The sequence below is a fragment of the Dipodomys merriami genome, unplaced genomic scaffold (genome assembly GCF_024711535.1).
Source record: "Dipodomys merriami isolate MVZ:Mamm:240054 unplaced genomic scaffold, mDipMer1.0.p SCAF_26, whole genome shotgun sequence".
NCBI lineage: Eukaryota > Metazoa > Chordata > Mammalia > Rodentia > Heteromyidae > Dipodomys > Dipodomys merriami.
In genome coordinates this window covers 2,189,965-2,217,013 of record NW_027204048.1, presented here as the reverse complement: position 1 = coordinate 2,217,013, position 27,049 = coordinate 2,189,965, and the positions used below count along the sequence as shown (strand labels likewise).

The 27,049-nt window shown below is 38.8% G+C and overlaps 1 protein-coding gene across 6 annotated transcripts in view; it reads left to right on the top strand.

The window, feature by feature from the left end:
• Ntrk2 (neurotrophic receptor tyrosine kinase 2) overlaps positions 1-27,049 on the top strand; it is a 370,633-nt gene that overhangs the window by 11,807 nt on the left and 331,777 nt on the right. For all 6 annotated transcript variants that reach the window (XM_070035478.1, XM_070035479.1, XM_070035481.1 and 3 more), the window contains exons 2-4: positions 19,021-19,095; positions 19,221-19,292; positions 25,845-25,913. In XM_070035478.1, the coding sequence (XP_069891579.1) occupies positions 19,021-19,095; positions 19,221-19,292; positions 25,845-25,913 (216 nt within the window). The remainder of the gene's footprint in view (positions 1-19,020; positions 19,096-19,220; positions 19,293-25,844; positions 25,914-27,049) is intronic.

The window sequence follows — 27,049 nt, the reverse complement described above, 5'->3', positions numbered from 1 at the left end:
CACTCAACATCTAAAGATTCACTTTGGAGTGGGGCTCTGTTTCTTCTACTTTGGACATTTCCTTTTAATACCATTCCCACCTGTGACGCATGCCTGTAATCTTAACTACACTGTAATCTCAGCTACTACTCTGGAGGCTGAAATCTGAGGATCACAGTTTGAATCCAAGTAGAGCAGGAAAGTCCACAAGACTCTTAGAAACAATGAAGCATAAAAAGAAAAAAAAAAACAGCCACAAGTGAAGCTGTGGCTCAAGTGGTAGAGTGAGTGTTAGTCTTGAGCAAAAAAGCTTAAGGTCAGCGTGTAGGCCCTGAGTTCAAGCCCCAGGATTGGCACACATACAGACACACTCAAAACTAAAACCCAGAATTCCCTCCTTTATCTCCCTTCACGAGCTGGCTGCCCTTTCTACAAATCCAGACTTGAGAAAGTAATCTGTATTTCATTATGTCGGTTTCCTCACCCTGTAATCCAGTCTTGTTCTGCTGCTTCACCAAACTCACTCCACCGGAGTCCCCAAAGACCTTTATGGGTATTTTCCTCAGCTGTAATGGTATTGACTTTTTAGCAGAACTTGGCTTCATTTCTCACTTCCTGCTGGAAGCATCATTTTCCCTTGGTCTTCATATCACCTCTTCTGTTGTTTTCCCACTTGTCTGGCTGCTGCTTTTTATTCTTATTTGTGGATTCCCTTTTCTCTGCTTCTCCCTCAGGAGCTAATGTCTCTTAACTGGACATGGCAGCTCCCACCTGAAATCCTAGCTCCTTGGGAGTTATCAAGATTCAAATCCAGCCCGGGGAATGCAAGTTCACGAGGTCTCATCTCAAGCCCTAAAAGATGGGCATGGTGGCTCACCTGTCTTCCATCTCTGTGGGAAGTATAAATAGGAGGACCACAATGATGCAGGCCAGCCGGGATATAAATGTGAGACACTATTTGAAAAGTAACTAAAGCAAAAAGAGTAAAGAGTAGTAGAGCATCAAGCCATGATTTCAAGCTTCAATACTATTACAGGGGAGGTAAATAAGCTGATGTTCTTTTTTCCTTTATGAATCTGGATCTTTGTTACCTTCTTCATGCTATGGATATCTGAATCTGTGCTCATAATTTTTTAGGAAGAACTTGGACCTATTACCAACGTTAATCAACACCTCTCTTGGTACAGAGGTCCAGCAACCGGGCTAGGCTCTCTCCTTTCAGCAGACAAATCTTATCAGAAAATCTTATCAGATTTTCTTAAACATTTCTTCAGTTTGTTTACTTTTTAAAATTCTCTACCATCTATTTCCTTCCTCCTGCCCTACATCTCTGCTCTCTACTCTCTTCAAATCTTGATTTCAGTCTTCTCTGCGCCAGACATGGTGCTAGGTTGTTGGGAGTGGGTAACAATGACTGGTTTGATTCCTCTCTTGTTACCAAGCTTGCAATCTGGGAGGGAAAACAAACATCAACTAAGAACTTAGGAAAAATAATGTGATTCATGCTGCCATCATGCTTTAGTTAAAACACTGCAGTGACTTCCCAGGTTAAGTCTCTGCCTGCAGTCCTATCCTCCATCCACAAACAACACTTCTCAAAATGCTGATCTTATCATGACTCTGCTTATAACTGCCCTGGAGCTCCCCATGTCTCTTAAAATAAAGTCCAAGGTTTTCTTTTTAATTTTTAGTTAAAAAAGTAAACTTGGCTGTCATTATATTACAATATAAAGAGGCCTATAACTAGTAAGTGGACAAGAATACAGCAATCAGTGTGAGAGTTTCTTTCTATGCAAGCAGATCTATAAAGGAGAACAAGCCTGCTTGGTGATCTTGGAATTAGAGCAAGGGCATTTAATTCTGCACTTAAAATGTTCAGTGACATTAAGCTAAGCTTGCCTGAAGCATCCATCTCCATAAAGGGAATTGTAGAACTTAAAGTACTTTGGCCCAGACCTGTGTCCCTGGATGGACAACACTCCTGTTTTCAATGCCCAGTACCAATTCTGATTGACACATTCTTTCTTTAGAAAGGTTATTGCCTTTAGCCAAGGCTTCTCATGCCTGGGAGCCTTTTTAATTCTTTGGAGTGATTTTTTTGGCACATCTTTTCTCTGAAATGTGTTAATTTTTTTTATTTCGCCTGGTATCTTATTAGTAGTTAACTTCTTAAAAAGTAATATCAGAATATGATAAAAATGAAAAACATGCAAGAATATCTTAGGAAATATTAGTTTACCTTCTACCTTTGACACCAGCCTCAGTCCCCTCTCTTCAATAGCTACTGTTGATTTTACTTATTTGTTTATTTATTTATTTATTTATCATTCATTCATTCTTTCTTTCTTTATTATTTTTGTCAGTCATGGGGCCTGAACTCTGGGCCCTGGGCACTGTCCCTCAGCAATTTTGCTCAAGGATAGCGCCCTACTACTTGAGCCACAGGGCCACTTCCGGCTTTTTCTGCTTATATGGTGCTGAAGAATCGAACCCAGGGCCTAATGCATGCGAGGCAAACACTCTACTACCCAGCTCTTACTGTTGATTTTAGTTGGTATGTCTCCTTTTACAAATAGTTTATGCGCCTACATAGCACAGATGTAATTGTTTGGGGTTTATACACATTTGAGAGAATGTTCTGTATCTTGATAGTTTTTTTACCTGGTCTGTCCAAACAGTGTTTCCTACATGAGCATAATGTACACAAATCTTATCTTCTTCAGGGCTACAGTAATCCATGGATGGAATAGAGGGATTTCTGTAACCAATTTCCTATTGAATGACCTAATGCACAAGTACTTACACACATGGATGACTTTTCTTATAGGGAAATGGCCTAGAATTTGAATCATAGGGATATTTGTGGTTTTGATAGATATTTCCAAATTATTTTGCAAAGACTTCACCTTATTTTATTTTCCTACCAAAATTGGTACTAAGGTTTTAGTCGATTAAACCAACACTATTTGTCGATTAGATTTCTGAGAAATAGTATCTTTGCTATTTTAGTTTGCATTTTTGTAATTATGACCCAGAATGAAAGTGTTTTATATGTTTCTAAGTTATTTATATTTCTTTTCTTTTTCTTCAGTGAGTCATGTGGTCATACCCAATAGTGATTTTCTTCATCTATTGGTTGGTGGTGGCCTTTAAGAAATATTGATTCAAAATCTCTTTAAAAAGTAGGAAAGGGATGTGAAGGGTAAACAAAGGAGGAGCCTGCAATGCTTGCTAAGAAATGTACGCATTAACCTGCCCATGTAATTGTAACCCCTCTGTACAGTGTGTTCACAAAAAATAAAAATTAAAATAAAAAAAAATAGGAATATTTTTTCTTTTGCAAAATGTTAGCAGTTTGAATGTCTTCTGATGTCAGTTATGAACTATGACACACCTTTTCTTTTCCCTTTCCCTCCTCTTCTTGTAAAATAGAATTTTTTTTAGTAGACATGTTGCTTTTTTAATTTATTGCATTTTGTTGTAGATGAGGCTGAGATGAATCTTCCCTTTTCTAAGAATATAAAACAAATTTTCTCCATTTATCTCCTATGATGAATGATGGAAAGGAAAAATCTAAAGAAGTAGGCTGATTGTGTACCCAGAGGTAGATGAACACATGGAAAGAAGATGGGAGGGTGAGTGACTGCAGATGAAGGCAGATGCAGAACAGCTAAGCCCAATAGCAGAAATAAATCTGGGTGGGGGGGAATAATTATTCTAAGGATATCTGATCTCCAACAAACAAATGGGTCTAATGAGAAAGACTTGTGACTTTTCCATCCTGTAATAGCTAATAGTGGATAGCCTTGTGGATCAATTACAGCTTTCCCTGTGACTGCATTTATGGTGCTTCATATAAAAAGTGATGCTGGAGTGAGATTTCAGATGTGATTTATCTTCCTTGTGGTAATGATAGGAGAGGCTGTTCATTTTTCTCAAATAACTACAAATATCAGGCATATAAAAGGATCATGTCTTGGGCTAGTTTAATGCACCATTTGATAATGGACAGTCTTATGCCTTTGCAGTCAAAATGCATTGGACAAATCTTCACGTTTCATGAGGATCCCTTTATATCTATAATAATTAACATGATTAGTCAATTTTGATGGTTGCTTGCCAAATGGATCATAAAATAATTGATAGATATATGAGATTGGAAGGCTTTTAAATATAGAGTGGGGAATCCATAGGTAAACAGATTGTGTTGAAGAATTCTAAAATATAATTCTCTCTGGACATAAAAAAATCTATATATTTATGCCTACATGATATGATGTGCTTATAGTATACATACAAATGAAAAGGATTTAAGTTCCATGTGTAGTTTGGTCACAGATTTATTAGAAAGGAATGGTGTTCCAGAACTGACACATAATATTTAATTCTCATGGGAAAAATCTTCATTTCAGTTGAGTCACAGGTCTCACGGTGAACTATGACCCTCTGAGATCTCATTTCTTTGTTGTTTCACTTATTCTTTCAAGGAAATGCTCTCTCTCACTAGTAAAAACTGTCTTCTGGAGTTTTAATTTCTTGGTGTCTTACTTAACCAGCCTAGCCTAGGATATATTTGGTCAGTCATTGCATATTCTTTATTTTGTTTTATAACTATACTTGTACAGTCTAGAGTGTGATATATATTCTTTTGATGAATCATCGTTTTTTGTGGAGGAGAGCTGGAATGTTTACATGGGCTTATATTGACTCCTTCCTTCCTTCCTTCCTTCCTTCCTTCCTTCATTTCTTCCTCCTTCCCTCCCTCCCTCCCTCCTCCCTTCCTGCCTTCCTGCCTTCCCGCCTTCCTTCCACCTCCTTTCTCTCCTCCTCCCCTCCCTCTTTTTTTTTTTTTTTTGGTCGGTTATGGGGCTTGAACTCTGGGCTTGGGTGCTGTCCCTGCACTCTTCAGCTCAAGTCGAGCACTCTACTGCTTGAGCTATAGCACCACTTCCAGTTTTCTAGTGGTTTATTGGAGATTTGAGTCTCACAGACTTTCCTGCCTGGGCTGGCTTTGAACCGTGATCCTCAGATCTCAGCCTCCTGAGTAGCTAGGATTACTGGCATGAGCCACAGGTACCCAGCCCCTCCCTCTTTTCCACCCTTCTCCTTGCTTTCCTCTTTCACTCAGACCACCCTCCTCTCCCTCCCTCCCTCTTATCCCTTCCTCTCTCCTTCCTATCCCTCCCTCCCTCCCTCCCTCCCTCCCTCCCTCCCTCCCTCCCTTCTTTCTTTCTTTCTTTCTTTCTTTCTTTCTTTCTTTCTTTCTTTCTTTCTTTCTTTCTTTCTTTCTTTCTTTCTTTCTTTCTTTCTTTCTTTCTTTCTTTCTTTCTTGTCAGCTGATGTGTTTTGGACATGTCTCCTGACCTGACACTTTCCTGGGCCCTAGTTATTGGGACTTACTTCCATTTCTATCATTGCACCATTTGCATAGCCCCTTTCAAGGGTACAGGTAGAGACTCAGATCATCCCACCCTTCCCTTTCAACAACCTATCAACAGGAATATGGACAATCTATTAACAGTACCATAAACAACAGCCTTGGGCCTTCACACCCTCACACCATCATGTATAGGAATGTGCACGTCTGAGGCATGTTATACTCTCAGGAGGACAGATCTAGCCTGCATAGGCCCTAGGAACAAACTCACTTTTTGAATGGAGGAATCATGGGATCCTGAGAACCTGATCAGGAAAAGAGGGGATGAGCTACAGCTGAGAGTCTCCTGATAGCTCTGTGGATTTTTCCTTGCCTCATGGAAGGAACTTGCTAAAAGGAAACAGAAGAAAGGCTTCTAAACTGTGTAGGCCCTGTGCTCAGAACCAAGGGCCTATGGACCAATCTGATCAGGCTTGTGTCCTATTGATCTATCTCACTGTCATTGTTTTGAGCTGTGATGATACTCTAGAACTGGGTAAGTTCAGGGTGTGTATCAGCAGTGAGGTTCCCCAGCTGTCCAGATGGCTCCATCATTGAAGTGCTCCAACCCTTCTCTCCAGTGGTCATTAAGTTTAGAGTCCACGTTTCTGACAAGGACAGCCCATGCTGGAGTCCCTTCCAACAACAAGTGTGTGATGGCATCACAGACACATGGTGGGCAAAGCATGGGTCTGTCTCTGGCACACCGTAGGACTGTTAGGGCTCATTAGCACTTCCTGTTTCACCATTTTCTCTTCTCTTCTCCATACATTTTTCTTCTGAGCAGTTTGTCTCTGGCTAACTGTAGCATTTCAACAATCAGTCCATTATGGCTAAGTACTTTATTTATTTATTTGTACTGATACCTTAGGAAGAGCCTGAAAAAGTGATAATAATACTTAAAATTTTAATTTATTTCCTCACTACTTTTTTTCTTGTTTCTGAATTGGAAAAAAATCACTACATCAGTTGTATGCGAAGGGATTGACCCATTCATTTTCTATTTTCTTTTAGTTTGTGTAGAGGAATCATACCTGTTGTAAAGCAGGTACGAGGGAAGACACGGAAGAGTCTGCTAGGAAGCAATGGGTTAAATAGACCCCTGCTACTTTTACTGGTTACTAAAGCTTCCTGTGCCTTAGTTCCCCCAGGTAGACGTAAGGACAATAACAGAACTGTTCTCATTGAGTTTCGGTGAGGTCAATTTGTGTTGATTGATACATGGGTGAAATGTTTGCAGTAGTGCCTGATGTAGAGTCTGAACTTTCCTGTTAGTTTCTATTTTGTGTGTCTGTCTATATTTGGAGGGAAGAGCAGATTGTGTAACACTGGAAGAAGAATCAAAAAGTAAAAGGACTCGCTTAGATTTGGCATTGAGCAGGCACTGTGGTTAAGAGGACAGATGCAAAGGGTGGTGTTCCCTTAAGCCCTTGGTGTATTAGCAGGTGGCTCTCGTCTTATAGAAATGGTGTGTGGCGCTGATTGTGATATTGACCTTTGTGTGCTGACCAATCAGGAATCAGATTAAGCAATTATTCAGACTTTGCAATTCTTCAGATCATTGACTTGTTTTGTAATTTTATTTTGTTCAATGGTCACAGTCCAATTTATTTTTCAGTTTCTTTGCTAACAGTTCTGCTGGACTCTGAAGGTAAATAGTTTGTACTCCATTTTGTTTTATAATTGTCTTTCACACCCTTTAATTGCAAGGCCTTTATCAAATATATATGTTTCTCTGTATATACCTTTAAATTTTTGGTAAAATACATAAAAAACAAATGGACTATTTTAGCTTCCTTTTTGTATGAAATACTGGGGCTTGAATTTAGGATCTGCCTGGGAGCTGTTTCTTAGCTTTGTCACTCAAGGTTGGTGCTCTACTACTTCAGCCATAGTTCCATGTCCAACTTTTTGCTGGTTAACTGGAGATAAGAATCTCATGGTCTTTCCTGCCTGGTCTAGCTTTGAATCCTGGTCCTCAGAATTCAGTTTCCTGAGTAGCTAGGATTATAGGTATAAGCTAAAAGTGCCTGGCCATTTCAGCCATTTTTAAGAGTATGGATCAATGATATTATGTAAATTTACATTCTGTGCAAATGTCACCACCAAGCACCTCCAGAAGTCTTTCCACATTGTAAAACTGAAATTCTGTTTATTAAAGATTTTAACTGTTTCCATACCTGCTTCTCCTTCCAGTTTCTGTCTCTATAAAGGAGGCTGTACAGGCTACCTCAAAACTATACGTAAAAAAAATACTGCTATTCTCCTGGGTGCTGGTGGCTGCACCTTTAATCCTAGCTGCTCAGGAAGCTGAGATCTGAGGATCCTGGTTCCAAGCTAGCCTGCGAAGAAAATGTCCTTGAGATTCTTATCCCCAATTAACCAGAGAAATGCCCAAAGTAGAACTATGGCTCAAGTGTTAAGAGTGTCAGCCTTGATTGAATAAACTATACAAGAGCAAGAGGCCTTTGAGTTCAAATCCCAGTACCAGCACGTGCGCATGTGTGCCACACACACACACACACACACACACACACACACACACACACACACACACACACACAATCCCCTAAATAAAGGTTCGTATAAGAGATTTATTTATGATTTTGAGATATATTTCTTTCTGCAAAATAACTGCTATTTATTGTGATTTTATACAACTCCTTATGACTAGGATTCTTTCAACTAGCTGTTTTGTAGTTTAGCTCCACAAAATAGAAGTAATTTCTAGCTTTCTATAAAAAGGTCAGGATAAGAAGTCAAACAGTGGAGATAAAATTGGTAGTGTTACTCCCATTGTGCTCCTCTTTTTACTCAGAGCACCTATAAATGTTAGCTGAAAAATTGTGTCAGAATCAAAAGAGACCCACACAGAGATTCTAAACTTTTACCACTTGAACCAGTCTCCTTTTTTGACATTTTGCCTGATGTTCATTTTTCTCCATGCTGTGCTTGAGTTATCCTGAAGCTGGGACAGAAATATGAGCTCCAAATTTCTCTTTGTAATGGATCATTTGGCCTGCCTGGGGGTTAAGAGCTTTCTTCTGTGATTCGTGATGACTTGAAGGCATCTTAGAATTCTTATAGCCCAGGCTGATCATTGTCATTTTGTTCCCCTCACGACTCATAAATAGAACATTGGTTTGCCTGAAATAAATAGGGAAGGAGGAAAAAGCATTTTTCAAAAAATGATAATTTATATGTTGGTTTGAGGTTTCAAGAAGGTTTTATTTTAATGAGCTTTTATTCTGAAATGTAAAACATCAGGGAGGAAATAATTTACTCATTTCTTATAAAACCAACTATAAGATTATTTCATTATCAACCTATATAGGATAGCCATTTTTTATTGCGTGAATATTAGTAATGTGGTCATTGATTTTCCATGAATATTTCCAGAATTGATGACAATTATTTTATATAACAAAGTGACCACTATAAAAAGTAAGAGGGAATAAAGAATAAGAAAAGAAATCAGAACTTCAACTGCCCTTAATAGTTGGCACAGTTGCTGTAACTGAGCCAACATTTGTCCTTAAGTTCTTGGCAATGAAAAGAGAAAGTCATTACTAGGAAGGAGAGGGCCATGAATTCCATAGGAGCCCAGCTTTGTGTGGCACCATGGGCTGAAAGGATTTTCTTTTTGCAGAGACAATGAGTGATGGAATGCACAGATTTTATGAAAAATGCAGATGTTGATTTCATTTTCTTCCCGAGAGAGCCAGGGAAAGCTGGGAGAAGTGACAAGGACATCAGATCTGCAAGGAGGCTCGAGTAGCCCAAGAATTTAATCTCCCAGTGCCATAATTACAAACGGATACAGCATGGGATCTTAGAGACTCCCATCCCACATTCCCTTTGCTGAGCCAGGCTTTGATGGAAACTGGACTGCAGATGATTTGAGGTTGTCCGCTTTCACCAGAGCCTGGAACATTTTAGTCTCTGAGGCCAGGTCTCTGCTCTTTGCAAATAAGCAGATGATGGGGACTGGCATCTTTTTTTTTTTTTTTTTTAAACAAAGACCCACCAGTGCAGTCTGCATGCTTATCCAGGTGAATACCACCCTTCCTCCACACAGAGATGAGCTGCAGGGGTACCAGCTGATGGACCCACACATGATGAATAGCAGCTCTGTGACTTCTTGGAACTTGGACCAATGATGGGGAGATCCCAGAGTTCCACCCACAGGGCAGCAGATATAGTTTTGGCCTCGAAGTGGGTAAGAGGAGCTGTGAGCAGGGAGCTACCCCAGGCGTAGGAAAAGCTTTCAGGCTCCTGTAGTGACTTCAGTCTCTAGAGACATGGTTCTCTTCTTGCCTGCCACAATGAATTAGCTGCAGAATACACCTTAAGTTACTGAACAGGTCCTGGTAAGCTTCTGGTGTTTTCTATTGACCAATGTTGTAAGAGACCACCTCCAAATAAATGTTTAGGCATAAACATGAATTTAGGATACTTTCTTGATAGCAGTTTCCTATGAAGACTATTTCTATCCTGAGACTCTTCATGGTACAACATGGCAAAACTGTGTCATAATGTCTTTGTAGGTCCACATCCTCCAATTTGCAATGTAAGGCTACTATGAGTTATCAGAATACTTGAGATGTAATATAAAATAGAAAACAATGTTATGTTAATTGTCTAGATCTCCCAAAAATTATCGCAGAAAACCTATATTTTATTGCCTACTGGAGTCTTTATTTACCAATATCAGGTACAGATTATACTTGGCTGTGTCTCTAACTGTTTTTGTTAATTTTTAACAATAGAGGAAGTTTCTAAAGGTTTTAGAATACGTAGAAGTAATTTTCTTTAAGAAAAAGTGATTAACTTGTTTAAATAGGGATACAGGTGGACCCATTGCAACAATGAAACAATGAGATGTACAAGTCCTTATGTCAAAAAGGAACTTTACAACTTTGGTGTGGGGGGGGGGGAGGATGGGAAGGGATAGGAAGGGGAAACAAAGGAGGAGGCTACAATGCTTGATAAGAAATGTACTCATTATCTTGCCCATGTAATTGTAACCCCTCTGTACAGTATTTTCACACAAAAAAAAGCTAAAAAAAAAAAGATAACATACAGAGGCATTACAGTTACATGAGTCAAGTAATAAGTACATTTCCTATTGAGTATTGTTATCCCCTCCTTTGTTTTCCCCTACTATCCTTTCCCTACATTCCTCCCCAACTCTTCCCACTATCCTTTCCCTACACTCCTCCCCAACTCTTCCCTGCCTCTAGTTGAAAAGTTTGTTTTCAACATAGTGTCTTGTGGGTCTCATTGTTACAGTGGGTCAACCTGTATAGTTGTTTCGGCATTTTGTTACTTCCCTTCCCCTCCCCAAATTAGAAAAATGTATATACAAGATACAGGGCATAGGAATCAAATACAGTGACAACAGGGGTTATATCATGAGGGAAGAACATACAAAAGAAACAAAAAAATCTAGTCTAGTTCTATATAGAGACAACACAGGAGATAGTCTTAAAAGTGTCCTTACTCCTTTTCAATAACTATTGTTTTGGGGTCATAGTTACTTGCAAAAACCTATTGTGTAGAATTCTAGAAATTATCCCATATTGAAGATGCTGGATTATTGTCTCTGCAGTGGCTAAGAGTGTAGAATTCAGAGGTCAGGTTTTAGGTAAATCTAGGTTCAAATCCTTGGAGAGATGTCCTGACATGATTGAATATTAGTTTGCTTCTCTGAAAAAATGGAAACAGCCATAGCACTCTTCTGGTGAGGCTGGAATTCTATGAGATAATTCTTAGATGACAAGGGGCAGGCATCTGGAAAGGTCTCCACAAAAAGGGAGTTCCCACAAAGTCTAACAAGATAAGGTCAGAACCAAAGGAAGTATTAACATAGCACATCATGCAGTTCCGGCATTTGAATTAACAAGCTTATTTGGGTAGTCTTTTATGTGCATGTCCCCATTCATTGTTGGGATGGTAAATCACAGCAGATAAGAATCCTATCTTACATCACCCAAACCTGTGAAGGGACTGACTAAGTTTTAAACTTTCCTCCCCAAATTTTGCTCTGAATCTTCCTAGCTGTAGGTCTAGGGAATAAGGGCAATTAAAAAGACAGGATCATTGTATTCTCTAGGAAAGATATGGCAAAAATAATCCTATCAGAATTTAGGTGCCTTCACCCATGGTTCTCAGCTTGGAGAAATAGCATAGTCATTCATGGTATTTATGGATATCTAGTTTTGTCAAACCTTTCTGTCTGTCTATCTGACTATCAGTGATTATCTCTGTCATCTGTCTGTCTATCTGGTAGTAGGGGTGGATGTAGTTGGGGTAGCAGGAAGCAATTCCAGTTTGAAGAACTACCATTTGAAATATTCACATTTGTTTCCATTTTCTCTTGCTGTGTTGCCAAAGTATAGTACAGGTTCTAAAGCCTAAGCTAAAAGGAATTTCCACTTTCTAATAATGCTGCTGTTAAACTAATATACTCAAAGAAAAGAGGCATTAGGCACCATCTAGAGGAATTATTAGATAGGTTGTTAAAGAAAATGTGAAATCTTTTCAAATATGATGAGGACCCTTTCCAGGAAACATGTAATTCAAAACTTTCTGTGAATATTTTTCTAAAATTACCTCTTTTCTTTTCCAAAAAGCCATCTTTTTGTTAAGTCTGGGAAGAGAAAATTCTTTACCTCAGAAAAATGTTTTAGTAAAAGTTTTGAATGTCAAGATGAGACTAGAGATGCTTTGGTGACCATACAAAATATGAACATGATCTCTGCTCAAATTCAAGGCTTGATATCAATGTTTTTCTCCATTTGTGACTTTCTTACATATTAATATATGATTTTTTCAATAATTCTTGGTAGTTTATTCCATTACCAACCCACCCCTTGCCTTAGTACTTGTACTTCTGATAGGAACTTATAATTTTTTTTTGGCTTGTCAAACACTATGGCAATGCATTGTCTTTCAAGACTCAGAGCTCTGGCCCTGAAGATTCTAGAAGCTAGTTGTTATCTTACATTCCTGAGACGTTGGACAAATAAATACTTGTATGTGAAAGGCAATTAGGTTTATCATTAAAAGCATAAATAAGTATTGAATCTGTTGTATGTTTGTATATAAATTCACATTTATTTATGTATTTTATTTTTAGTTAGTGTTGGTACTGGAACTTGAATTTAGGGCTTCATATTCTCCTTTGGCATTTTTGCTTATAGCTGGTACTCTACCACTTGAACGATAGCTCTACTTCTGGCTTTTTGGTGGCTAACAGGTGATAAGAGTCTCATGGACTTTCCTTTCTGGACCAACTTTGAAGAGTGTCTGCCACTGAGTAACTAGAACTTACAGATGTAAGCCACCAGTGCCTGACTAAAGTTACCTTTACTTTGAACAAATTTTGTTTTCATTATCAACCCTCCATTTTCTGCCATTGGCTTGTTTTATTTCCTTCTTTTCTCCATGGTAAATGAAGTTGTTCCAGGATCACAGCCCATACTGTGTTTTTTCCATGGCCATGTATGTTCAGCTTCCAGGGGGATTATAAAAGCTCCAGGTGGAGAATTTATGTCTCTGTCTGAGTGCAGACATCCCCAGGACCTTGACTCCTGGATGAGAAATAGTGATGTCTGAGAAGTTAACAGTTCAATTAGGATGTTTGGTGAGGTAACAGAAAAGTAAAATTGCCAGGTACCCATGGCTTATGCCTGTAATTCTAGTGACTCAGGAGGCTAAGATCTAAGGATCACAGTTCAAAGCCAGCCCAGACAGGAAAGTCCATGAGACTCTTATCTCCAATTAGTCACCTAAAAGCCAGAAGTGGAGCTGTGGTTCAAGTTGTAGAGAGCTAGCCTTGACAAAAAAGCTCAGAGACAGTATCTTGGCTCTGAGTTCAAGCCCTAGGATGAAAGGAAGGAAGGAAGGAAGGAAGGAAGGAAGGAAGGAAGGAAGGAAGGAAGGAAGGAAGGAAGGAAGGAAGGAAGGAAGAAAGGAAGAAAGAAAGAAAGAGAAAGAAAGAAAGAAAGAAAGAAAGAAAGAAAGAAAGAAAGAAAGAAAGAAAGAAAGAAAGAAAGAAAGAAAGAAAGGAGTTAGGTAATATTGTAAGTATAAAAAGTATTTTTCTTCTCTCATTTTTAATTATAGGCCTAAGAAGTGCTACAGACTTAAGAGGTACTAAAGAATGTTTGCCAACTAATGGAATAAAAATCTTCTGATTGGAAAAAGCCATTTTTTTGGTGTTGCCTGCAAATCACAGAAGCAGTATTTTGGGTCTTGTAGCAATTTCAGGGTAGATGTAGGTGGATATGTTGAAATTACCCTGAGTGTATAGACAGGATCCAATCCTGAGTACAGTCAATGATGGTCTTGGGGCTAGTAAACATGTAAAAAAGAGAAATAAACAACTCTGAGGTTCTAGCTAGAGTCTTATGTATGGACTTGAGAAAGGAGGAAGGAATGGTTTGGGGAACATGGAATGATTTGTGACTAAGGATGATTCTTGACAGATGATTGTTAATGGATAGGGTAAAGGTCAAAGGTCATAAGGGGTCTAGGAGTAGGTGAGAGAAATTCTTAAGGATTATTACATTTTAAAGGTCCCAGTTCACACAGTCTTTTCTGCCTTGATATCAAAGCTGCTGACTTGTCTAAAAAAGAGTAAATTAAATCTCTGCTGGTTAGAGGAGAAGAAATAGTTTTGTTCCTGCAAATAAATAGAGCTCTGCTCACCTCCTGTGACATTCTGTGGGGCAGGGCTAGAAGGAAGGCTGTGGCTGAAACCCACTGAGTCTTGAGCTTTACAATCCTTGGGCATAGGTCAGAGTTGCTGAAGGTTGTCATGGAGAAAAAAAACTTCTGACAGGCTTGTGCCAACATGCTGACTTCCCCACTGCTTCCTTAGGGAAGAAAAACACTTTTGGAGATTGTTCTATTAATCAGGGCCTGAGAATTCCCCATTTTGTTGACAGGCAACTGAGGAGGAATGGTTTTCTGGGGGGAAAGCCTGAGGATGGACTGTTGTCTGAGATGGGGGAGCTAGAGACACCTTCCTGTAGCCAGGGCCCTCCTAGTGGCAGGCAGAAATCACCAGGAGAGGGCAGTGCAGGCAGCATGCACTTCTCTTGTTTCTGCCCAGAGGCTAGACTCTTGGCCATTTAGGTGGCCCCAAAACTTCCAAAAACCCAAAAAGCCAAAAACTCCAACCCCTGTGACTTGAACTCAGATGAGGCCATCCACTGAGTTAGGAGAAGCCCTCTGGTCTCGCTTTCTTGTATTCATTTCACTTGCATGGCTAGTTCCTTTTTTCCCCTCTCCCGCCTTCTCCCTCTAGTTCTCTCTGTCTCTCTTTCCCTCTCCTTATCCCTCCTCCTCCTTTCTTCCTTCTTCATAAAAGGATTCAGAAAGCATAATGACATAACTTGGTGTACTTATATTCAGAGCTGATGCCGTAACATTTTGTCTTTTTCTGGCAAATCTTTTCTCTTGTCATGAAAGAAATAGGTGTGCAGTTTAATTAAATAAATCATTTAACAATGTAAGTTTTATCTCAGATCTGTTCTTCTCTTCTAAAGTAACCTTCATTGCCATTGCTTTTTTATACTTTACATATTGCATATAATGTGAACATTGCACGGCACACTATATGCATGTTCATATATATATTTAAAACTGGTCTTAGGGCTTGAACTCTGGACCTGGGCACTGTCCCTGAGCTTTTGTGCTCAAGGCTAGCTTTCTACCACTTGAGCCACAACTCTACTTGTGGCTTTTTCTGGTGACTGATTGGAAATAATAGTCTTACGGACTTTCCTACACAGGCTGGCTTTGAACCATGAACTTTAGAAGATGTCAGCTCCTTGACTAGCTAGGATTGCAGGTATGAGCTACTGGTGTCCATCTGGCTTCTGTATATTTTTAAGATTCTACCTGAATTGTTTTGTATTTATATATCAGCAATTGTTTTAAATTATATGTATATATCAGTACAAAATTTTTCTTTTTCTTCCCTGGATTTAGTAAGGACATGTGTTTCTTTTCAAATAAACAGATTTGACTCAATTTATATATTTAACATATTTATTTGGTGGTATTGGGGTCTGAACTCAGAATCTTGTACTTGGTAGGCTGTTACTCCACCATTTACCATGCCTCTGGCCCTCCTTTTTGCTGTTTAATTAGAGATAGACTCTAGTGAGTTTTTCTGCCCACTTTGGCCTTGAACTGGCACCCTCCAGATCTCAGCCTCCTGAGTAGCAAAGATTGCAGCATGAGCCCAAAGCACCCGGCAATGTTTCCCTTTCTTGGTGATGTGCTTGGGTTGCTTTTGGTTGCCATTGATTGCAATTGTTTTTGCTTGCAATTTTCTATTGAATGTTTTACAGTGACTATTCTTGCATCTGTCCCCTTGTGTTGTCTATGTGTGAGAACTCACTCAAGAAGCTGAATATCTGATCCATGAAAGGTACAGATTTAGAATTTTCCAAGGTACAATATAGTCTTCAGAGTGACTATAGCAAGTTACACTCTATCTGTCTACAAAACTCTTCACAGCCTTAGAAATACATTGTATTGTTAGATGTTAAATATGGTTTTATCTTACATTACCAATTCTCTATGATATGTATGAGTAGCTTTTCGTGGGGTTGTAGCCATTAAGATTTTCTTCTGTGGATTGTCAGTACTAAATTCACTGGCTTTCTTTCTAACTCACCATCCTTCACACACTGGTAGCTAAGAAGTTCCTTAAGGGGTAGATGTCATAAGCAATTTATAGCTCACATAGAAACTTGCCAGGGACCTTCTTTGGAATCAGTGGAGAAGCAGCTGTAGATCTTCAAATCTGGTCTTCTCTTGGTCTTTTTCATTTGACCAGGAAAAAACAAATATCCAGATATTTCTTCTTCCACACTGAGTGAAGTATTCTCTATGATGATTTTTATTATTTCATATGGTTTATTTCAGCAAAATCTTTTGTTTGGCCTTAGATCTGAGAACAGCTGTGCTTTGCCATGCTTAACTCCTGGCTTACTTTCATCTCACGCAGATTATGAATTTATCACTGACCAAATTTATCTTCTTCTTGTCTTGAGTATTGGTGACCAGAAAGCTTAGAATCAAAAAACTGTCCCTTTTCTAACAATGTATGTGTTTTATAAACCCAATTCCCAGCCTCACTGATATCTCCACTCTTGCTTTCTTCTTTTGGTTTCAGTCTATTCATTAACTTGTTGTATGTTTGTGAATAGCAGGGGAATTTAGAAATTAAATTATCTGGTTAAAAAGGAGTAAAAAAAAATAAAATAAAGGACATAAGAAACTGGAAGGAAAGTTAAAAATAAATGTTTTGCGCTGTGAATGTTGATTAGATTCCTATGGAATGTCAGGTATACTTGCCATGAACTTGGAGAACACAGCAATGGTCCATGTAAAGAGAGATGCAAAACTCTCAGGTGATTTCAGAGCAATCACAGGCACCATACTAACTTGGCTATGGGGAAAGGACAGGCCTATCTGGAAGTCCTGCCTGTGACTCCAAAGGAACCCTCCCCCGTGTTTTCTATCATTTTGCTGCCAATGACGTATAGAAAGGGTTGAAATTATTGAGAACTCTCTGAAATGCAGTTCATATTTACAGATTAATTTGGAAGAGGGGGACACTGCATTTCTACTGAAAATGTCAACACAATGAGTCTTGGGAAATGTTGCTAAACTATGATGGTTTTGAAATATTTCAGAAAAACTTGATGTTGAAAAACTGAGCCTTCAGTTGAAGTCTTAGAATTTTCTATTCCCTTCTGTATTATGTGGGAAGAGAAAGAGGAATGCTGGTTATCATTCTTCATGCTTATTCATCAGCATGGACCAGCATTACTGAGAAGGAATCCTATCATCTTGGACTCTCCTTTCTTTCCTCCTCCTCTTTCTCCTCTTCCTTCTCCTCCTGCTTCTCCTCTTCTTCCTGCTTCCTTCTCCTTCTTTTCTTTCTTCTTATGCAACATATGAAGGCTTGTGTGGATCCTTTTAAAATTATTTCTCTTTGGTGTGATTTGTACCCTCAGCAAATTTACCTACTCTTATTTATTTAGTTATTTTAGAGATTTTCCAAATTACTGCCATTAATCTTGTCATTGTTTCATTTCTCCTACGGAGACGAACAGATGTTATGTTCTCTCATTATCTCTTTGTTTAATATATTTGTCACCATTTTAACTCTTTGTTAAATAAATAAATCATTTAGCAATGTAAGTTTCTGTATCCCAGAACTGCTCTTCTCTTCTAAGGCAAACTTCATCGCCATTGTCTTTTTATACTTTACATATTGTATATACTGTGAATATTGTGTGGCATGGTTGATATATATATATATATATATATATATATATATATATATATATATATGTACTACTAGTGACTTGACTAATTGTAAACAATTAAAATCCAGAGCAAGCTTACATTAGTGACATCTGGCTTCAGAGAAAAGAAAGCTAGATTCAAAGGCTCAAGTGATATCTTCAGGATCCCGTTTCTCTTTATATCAATTTAGCTCATTTTCCTTTTATATGCTGATGTTATTTTAGGACAATCTCTTCTCTATGATAGAAAATTTCTTCTTGAGAATCCCAGGTCTGGGGCTGGGAAGGTGGCTCAGTGGTAGAGTGCTTGCCTTGCATGCAGGAGGCCCTAGGTTCAATTCCTCAGCACCACATAAGCAAAAAGCAAAAAGCCAGAAGTGGCGCTGTGGCTCAAGTGGTAGAGCGCTAGCCTTGAGCTGAAGAGCTGAGGGACAGAGCCCAGGCCCAGAGTTCAGGCCCCACGACTGGGGCAAAAGAGAATCCCAGGTCTGTGTAATTCTTCACCTATGATCTCACAGACCAAGATAAAGTATGTTTTTCCCAATATTCGATTGCTTAATCTTCAGGAAAATTTTCATTGGTCTAACTGAGGTCACACATACATCACTTAGCTAATCATCATAACCCAAGGGATAAAGTTCTCTGTCTAGCTAAGATTATGAGTCTACTTCTAAGGGTTTAGGGATAGAAAAGAGAGGTGGGTTCCTACAGAAAGTGTACTAGGGTGAGGTGGGATTTGTGAAATGCTCAGTGGAAATAATGGACTAGTTATTGACAAAGGCCAAAAGAAATGATGCTGGGTTAGGAAAAGAGAGAGGGTGGAGGGCAGTAAAATTCAAACTTTTGTGAGATCAAAGGAGGGAGCCACTTCACCTTGAATATGAGGAAAGATAGGACTTTTCCCTTGTTGTGACAACACTGGGATTTTCATAAAATAGAACATGCTTGAAAAGTAGTAGATACATTTCCATGTACTTTCCCTTGTCCACTGATGAAAGGAAAAAGGAAAATGAAACTTGTGTAGGTAAAAATAGTGGTTAAAATGAGATTAAAAACAGAAAAGAAACCCAGTGAATTGGTTATTGACTACAAAAACCTGGTCAACCATGGTTTCCTCTCAATCAATCTCCATTTTGCTAATTGCTATATATATATATGATTAAATAAAATGTCAGAGCTCAGGGTAGTTGGGAAGTATTTCCTTGGGTACCTTACTGAGGTTGGATGGAAGTTACCTATTATTTCATGATATTTTCTACTGATATTTCCCTTTCTGCTTTGTTACAGTTTCATTGCCAATCAGAAGAGGTTAGAAATTATCAATGAAGATGATGTTGAAGCTTATGTGGGATTGAAAAATCTGTGAGTATTCAGGGTTGATGTATATTATCTGAGAATATTTCCTGGGCTTTACTGGGGCAGGCCAGCACTCACTGGTTAGTTCTCATGTTCATGCAATTTTGTGTTTTTTTGGTGTTTTTTTAAAGGACAATTGTGGACTCTGGATTAAAATTTGTGGCTTCTAAAGCATTTCTGAAAAACAGCAACCTGCAGCACATGTAAGTAGAGATTTATTGTTTTGCTTCCCAGGACCCAATTGATGTAATATTTCCCTCTCCTGTTTATTTTCCTTCTTTTCCCACTCTAAGCTTCCTCTTTGAAAGTTAGGATAGCTGTGATAATAGCTGAGAAACATTAGCTTTGATTTTGTTTGATTTCTGAATGGCTTCACAGGGGCATTTAGAACAGCCTGTTTATTCTCTTTCATGAATTTCTGGGCCATTTCCATCTTGGACCGAGCAATAGGCCACAGCAAGGAGTCTGATGTGAAAACTCTGTCCTTGTACAGAGTCCTTGATTCTCTTCCTTGGAATTGAGATATACTTTCTGGAAGATGTCAAACTAGTGGAATTGAAAGAAGATGACTTGGTCTTGGCCTTCTTAGAGAACTGAAACTTACTGATGCTTTTTCCTCCTACAAAAAGGACCTTCATTTTCTCAACATTCTCTGTCATGGGATAATAAAAATGGAGAGGAAAAAAAAGGGAGTTGCTCAAGGTTCTATTATTAACAGTAGGAAATGTTTCCCCCAAAGTCATATTGACAATTTCTCTAATAGAAATATGAAAATTGGAGATGGTGGTAATTATAGATTGCTGCTAAATCCTCTAGATGATAGCATTTAAACCAATAGGCTGTGAGCTTACTGAGAAATTTTGTCATTAAGCACGAATAATATTTGTGCCTAAGCTGAGACTGGTGTCCTCCATGCCCAGAGTTTTCAATGCAAACTTTTGCCAGAGGATTATTACCTGTATTTATTCATTGGCTCTGCTTTTGGTGATTAAATTATTTTTTGCAGTAACCTTCCATGTCTTATAGTCTATACTTTTACACTTTACCTTTAGGGCTTTAACCTGTGTTACATCACTTGGCTTTTCTTTTCTTTTCTTTGGTTGGACATGGGGCTTGAACTCAATGCCTGGGTGCTATCCCTGAGCTCATTTGGTTAATACTAGCACTCTACCACTTTGAGCTGCAGTGTCACTTCTGGTTTTCTGGTAGAAGATAAGAGTCTCAGACTTTCCTTCCAGAGCTGGCTTTGAACCACAGTCTTTAGATCTCAGCCTTTTGAGTAGCCATAATTACAGGTGTGAGCCATTTTTTTAAATGATTTTTTATTTCTATATCATTGTCCTGAGGCAACTGTAGGACTTACATAGAAGAGCCTTCTTCCATGTTCTCATAACAAGAATGAAAATCAAATTTGTGCCATCCATATAATTACAGAATCAACATTTCTTATCACTGTTTTCCTCCTTCTTTTCTTGGGGAGAATAGACCCTGGCCTGATTTCCATGCCAGTTATTAAAGAAATCATTCACTAAAGCAGAATGTGTAGATAGTCCAGGGGGTTGGGTTAACATTATGGAAAAACTTTAAATTTATAAAGATGGTAGCATGATTTCATATTTTATGGGTGACATGAATGATGAAGCCACTCTTAAAATAAAGTCTGTACAGTTCAGATATAAACCATTGTGCAAAACATGATAAAACATGGGAACTTTATTAACACATTTCATTTAAGTGTTTCTTGGCACCTTCTGTGGAGTTGGTTTGCCTGTACAAATCTGATGTCTGCATAGGCCTTGATAGCATAAACAAGGCAGAAGTTGGATAGAAGGAATAAAAGCAAAATGCTTTAATGCAATCACTGAAATGTAATTGATGACCTCCACACTTAAGAACTGGTATTTTCATTACAGCTGACCTTAGACCTGAATTACTCAACAACCATATTTTACTGGCTGTATTACCACATTGCTGCTTCTAGTGTTGTGATTTGAACAGTGTGCTATGATTAATTATAATTTTATTTATTTTTTATAATCTCAATGGATGAAAGATACTTTATTTTTTAATTTAAATTTTATTATAAAGGTACAGAGGGGTTACAGTTACATCAGTAAGGTAATGAGTACATTTCTTTTTGAACAGTGTTACCCCCCTCATTTTCTCCTACTTCCTTCCCCCCACACACTGGACCTCCTCTTCCCCAAGTTGTAAAGTTCATTTCTAACATTGTGTCTAGTGACTGTTGAATTGGTTCACTCTTGGTCCCACCATTTCTGTAATTCCTCTTCCTTTTCCCAAATCAGATAAACTTACATAGAAGACAAAGTGTATAGAAATTAAAAAAAAAACAGTGACAACAGGGAATAAACCAAAGGAAAAAGAGAAAGAACTGCAAACAGTACATTAAAAAATCTTCTTGTTTCCATTTCTTGGAGTTCATTTCGATAAGCATCATTTTACATTGTCATATGCACATAGCTCTTGAGCCATTGTGATCTTCTCCCAAGTATATCCTCCTTTGTTCTCACTGTGTGATGCTTAGAATGCTATTTAATTAATCATGTCTGAGTGTAATTATTTGTCTCTTGCTATCCATTATATTAACTTGTAGATTTATAGATATATTCTATTTATTACAAATGAGGGAAAACATGCGGACAATAGCTAAGATATGGAATCAACCCAGTTGTCCCTCAGTGGATGAATGGATCAAGAAGTGTGATATATATATACACAATGGAATTCTATGCTTCCATCAGAAAGAATGACGTTGCTCCATAAAGAAATAGAAAGACTTGAAAAAAATTGTATTAAACAAAGTAACCCAGATCCAAAGAAACATAGGCTGCATGGTTAATTATGATTTTATTAAGACTTGATATATTACTTGCACTGACATGATAGAATAATTTGAGGATATTTTAGTGAAGTACAGCAGTTACATAAAGCCAAGTCCACCCTCGTCTCTCAAAACAAAGTCATTTGAAATAGAAAACTAAAGAGAAGCAGGTATTCTGATGGCTTCCTTATGAAACAGCTGATAGGAAGCCAATCATTGTTGAAGCTGTAAAAGTGATTGATAATTGTAGCTAGTTAAGAAGGAAGAAGGAATGAATTCAAGTAGGTATTCAGGGAATCATGAAGAAGTGATCAGCGGTAGTAATCTTCCTACATTCCCACGATAAAAGAGGCTCTTACTTGCAAAAATGTGGAATTAAATCCAGTAGTGTGCTTTTCAGAGTAGCAAGGAGGGAGGAGAGTGTCATTTAAGGCAGCTGCGCTGTCTCCCTCCCTCCCTCCCTCCCTCCCTCCCTCCCTTCTTTCCTTCCTTCCTTCCTTCCTTCCTTCCTTCCTTCCTTCCTTCCTTCCTTCCTTCCTTCCTTCCTTCCTCCCTGTCTTCTCCCTCCCTCCCTCTCTCCCTCCCTCGATCCTTCCCTCTCTCCCTCTCTTCCTTCTTTTCTTCATGCCAGTACTGGAATTGAACTCCAGGCTTTTCATTCTTGCTTAGCTTTTTTGTTCAAGACTAGTACTCCACCACATAAGCCATACTTCCACTTCCACCTTTTTTTCTGCCTAATCGATTCCTCTTTCTTGGGCTGGCTTTGAAAAGGGATCCTCAGATCTCAGCCTCCTGAGTAGCTAAGATTTACAGGCATGAGCCATTGATGCCATATTTCAGGTTTTTTTTTTAAACTGCCTCTACTTATGATTATGGATCCTGGAGATTGGATCTTCCATAATTGTCTATATATATATTGTACTCTTACTCCAGTTATTAATGCAATGGGGTGCATTAGTGCTATAGACATTTTTCTTAAGCTGCATGCTTTTGGCTCACACCTCTTCTCCTAGCTACTCAGGAGGCAGAGATCTGAGGATCTAGGTGTGAAGCCAGCTTGAGCAGGAAAGCCCATGAGACTCTTATCTCCAATTAACTAGCAAAAAAACCCCAGAAATGGTACTGTGGCTCAAAATGGTAGAATAATAGCCTTGAGCAAAAAGAGCTCGAGGACATTGTCTAGGCCCTGGTTCAAGCCCTATTACAGACAAAAAAATAAATGTATGTTAAAAACTGTTTCTCTTGCTGTGTGCTGGTGGCTCACACTTACAATCTTCATCAGAGGCTCACATCTGAGGATCAAGGCTTGAAGCCAACCTGGGCAGGAAAGTCTATGAGATTTTTAACTCCAATTAACCACAAAAAGATGAAAGTAGAGCTATGGCTCAAATGATAGAGCTCTAGCTTTGAGCACAAAAAAACTCAGGGACAGATTCCAGGCCCAGAGTTCAAGCACCAAGACTGGCAACAAATAAAAAATAAACTAAACAAACAACCTGGTTTTCTCCGCTTCTAGGATTCACAGATTATATCTTTGAATTTCCCAACAATACAAATATGTGTGCATCAACAATGTATTTCACCCTGCGCTTCAAAGAAGCTCAGATTGGCTTCTCATGCTTGTACTTTCCACTGGCCCTACCCTGTCCACTTTAGCATCACATGGTGCCTCTTCACAGCCCTGGTAACTGGTCTCTGAATATATTTTTTGATGCCTTTACTTCCTGCCTAGCCTTTAAGAACCCCAAACTGAGAGAAAGGCCAGTATGTGTGTTTTCCAGGGGCTTTCCAATGGTGCTAATTAGCTCCTTAGCGAAGTTCTGTAATCAAACAGTAAGAGGATTGTTGAGTTCGTTTGTCTCCTTCCCTCTTCCTCCCTTTTGGCTTTTGGCCCCAATACTAAGTATGGTTCATAAAATTCATCCTGTTCTTTGGCCCATGACCTCGTTCTGTGCTATGCTGTTGGCAGTTGCACAGAGGCAGCTGCTGGGATGGGTGGCTCTGAGCTCACAGGGAACCTGGGCATTCTTTCTCCATCTTTGCTCTCTGTCGGTGTGTCTTTCTCCATCTTTGCTCTCTGTCGGTCTGTCTTTCTGTTTCTGTCTCTATCACTCTGTATCTCTGTTTCTTTCCCTGTGTCTGTCTTTCTCTGGGAGAATAAAGTTCCCTCCCCTGCTTAGTTTTTTCACAAAGATAGAGGTTTCTGATTAGAGAGAAAACTCTTGAGCCTTTAAAGACTCTGGGAAAGAAGGGCAGATTGACTTTTCAGTGTATTATTCTCCAGTGAAACCATTCTTCATTCACATTCCAAAAGGAAAGATTTATGTGGGCACATTTTACAACGTCCCCGTGGATTGCGTCTGCATGTGGGGGAGCACTTTACATTCCCTGTGAGGCAAGATGCCAGCACTGGAGGCAGGAGGGCGTCCTGGTGTCCTCATTGGCTTCTGATGACTGGAAATCTCAGTGAGGAAATCCCACTGGATCGACACACATATTCTTGAATTCTGAATTCTGAATTGTTTGTTAGTTTTTTTTAATCAACTGACTAGCTCTAGCTCATGCCTTTAATGTCACTCTGATGATGATCCATCAGACTTCTGCTGATGATGTCATTGGGCTGACACAACAGACTTGACTGAGGTACAGGGGCCAGGATTACGCTCACTATCATGTTCGGTCCAGCTTTCAGTCTGACACTTTTCTGAGCAGGAAGGAGACTTGATGAAGTTCATAGGTTTCATCTGGTACATTGAGGTCCTGGCTGTTTTTGTGAAAGCTGATGTTTGCTTTACATTCATGTCACTTACATTCATGGCTAGAGGCTTAAGTATTGGAATAGCTTTAAATAAATCCAAACCATAAACAAATTCACCAAGTGAATCACTTGCCAGGGGAATGGTTAGGAATTTCCTATCCTAAAATCTTGTGGCTCTGATCATTGGAAACTTCCATTTAGTCAATAAACCTGCATATTTAGATCATGCCAGGAAGTTCATTATTACCTTTTAATCACAAAGCTTCTATCTGTTCACAGGTTAGTCTTGCATGTTGCAAGACTCGTTTAAGATCAAATCTGACTTACTCCTTACCTGACCTTTTTTTCCCTCTTCTTTTTTATTTTGTCAGTTGTGGGGCTTGAACTCTGGGTCTGGGCCCTGTCCCTGAGCTCTTCAGCTCAAGGTGAGCACTCTACCACTTGAGCCACAGTGCCACTTCTAGTTTTCTAGTGGTTTATTGGAGATAAGAGTCTCACAGACTTTCCTGCCTGGGCTGGCTTTGAACTGTAATCTTCAGATCTCAGCCTCCTGAGTAGCTAGGATTATAGGTGTGAGCCACCAGTGCCTGGCTTTTTTCTTATTCTTGTCAAGGAATTACTCATTTATCTAGGCCACTTATAAACATCATCAGCAGAATTGATCAATTAGAGGCTGCGTTCTTTCCTATAAAGACATATTAATTACCACTAGAGTGATGTTTGCCATGTAATCTCAAAGTATTTATGATGCTGTCTAGATTTAAAGCATCCTCTTTTTCCTGAGTTTATACTTGTCAATTTTATTTTACTTGTTTTTCTATTAATTATTCAGAAAAAAATCAAGATCTTTAGGAGGCATGTAACTTGACTCTCAATCAACATATGAAACAGAAGCATTTGAGTAAAACAAAGGGATTTAAACTAGATGATGTCAAAAATATTCTCTCTTGGCCCAATAAGCAGGGACTTGTAGGAGAGGCAAGGAAAAAAAATAAAGCTATTAGTCCAGGTGAAAGAAAAAGAAGATTGGCTGTAGGTAAATCATGTACTATTATCTAAATAAATCATATCTTAAAAACAACATCTCTGTTTGAATACATCATTCCTAAATTATAGCATTTTAAATTCACACTCAATGTATTTGATTTCTTTCAGCAATTTCACCCGAAATAAACTGACGAGTTTGTCTAGAAAACATTTCCGTCACCTTGACTTGTCTGAACTGTAAGTACTGATTTTGTGTGATATTTGGAAAAATGTGTTTTGAAGAAAAAGATAAGTGAGTTAAAAAAAATAAGTGCTGTTGCAAATTTATGTTTACAAAAACTTTTAAAATGACATTTCAAGCTTGGCTTCTTATATTTTATTATCTTTAGTTGTAAAAAGCATTTCAATTTAGCCCATCAGTTTGTGAGTACAATGCATCTTAATCAAATTTGGCCTCGTATTCTTATATTCTAACATGATTTAATCATGGAAAACAAAAATCTCAAGAGTAATTCATTGATGATGCAATCATTATTGATGATGAGTGTGAATGTTTCCCTTACAGAAATATTTTTTTTTCAGTCCTCAGTCTTGAACTCAGGACCTGGGAGCTGTCCCTAAGATTTTTTTTTTGCTAAAGGCTATTGCCCTACTACTTGAGCTACAGCTCTACTTACAGCTTTTTTGGTAGTTAATTGGAGAATAGTTTCTCATGGGCTTTCCTGTCTGGGTTGGCTTCAAACTGTAAACCTCAGATCTCAGCCTCCTGAGATCCTATCTAGGATGATAGGAGTGAGCTATTGGAACCTGGCAATAGTTTGTCTGCTAATGGAGGAGAAAGGAGAAAAAGCAGGAGGTTAGCATTGAAGTGGCTTTAGACCTCCTATTAGGTTTGGCTCATCCTAATACCCTGTCCCTAAAGTAAATGCATGAAAGAGGAAATTATGTTGGATAAACTCTCCCAGCTTTTGCCCACACAGAGCCAGCTAGGGTGCAGTGAACAGTGGAGAGGTTGTCCTCTCTATTCACCTACCCATCTTCGTGAGCTGTTCTTCAAGGTCTGCCATTACATCAATATTTATCCTTATGTCCTAATTTCCTCTGCTGTAAAATGATAGGAAAACATTGAAATGTGTTGATGACTAACAGCCAGTGTTTCCAAGTGTGCTCAGTTCTTGGTCTTATCTCCATGAAGCAAATATGAACTGCTATCATTCCCATGGTCAGGAGCTCAAAAGCACCCTAAGACAGAGCCATTGTGAGGTACCACGTGGGCCTGGAAGGGCATGGCCTTTGTAGGTTAGGAAGAGACTTTTGCTTAAATGGTCTGTTGTCTGGAAAGTGGAATATCTTAGGGAAATCTGAACCTATGC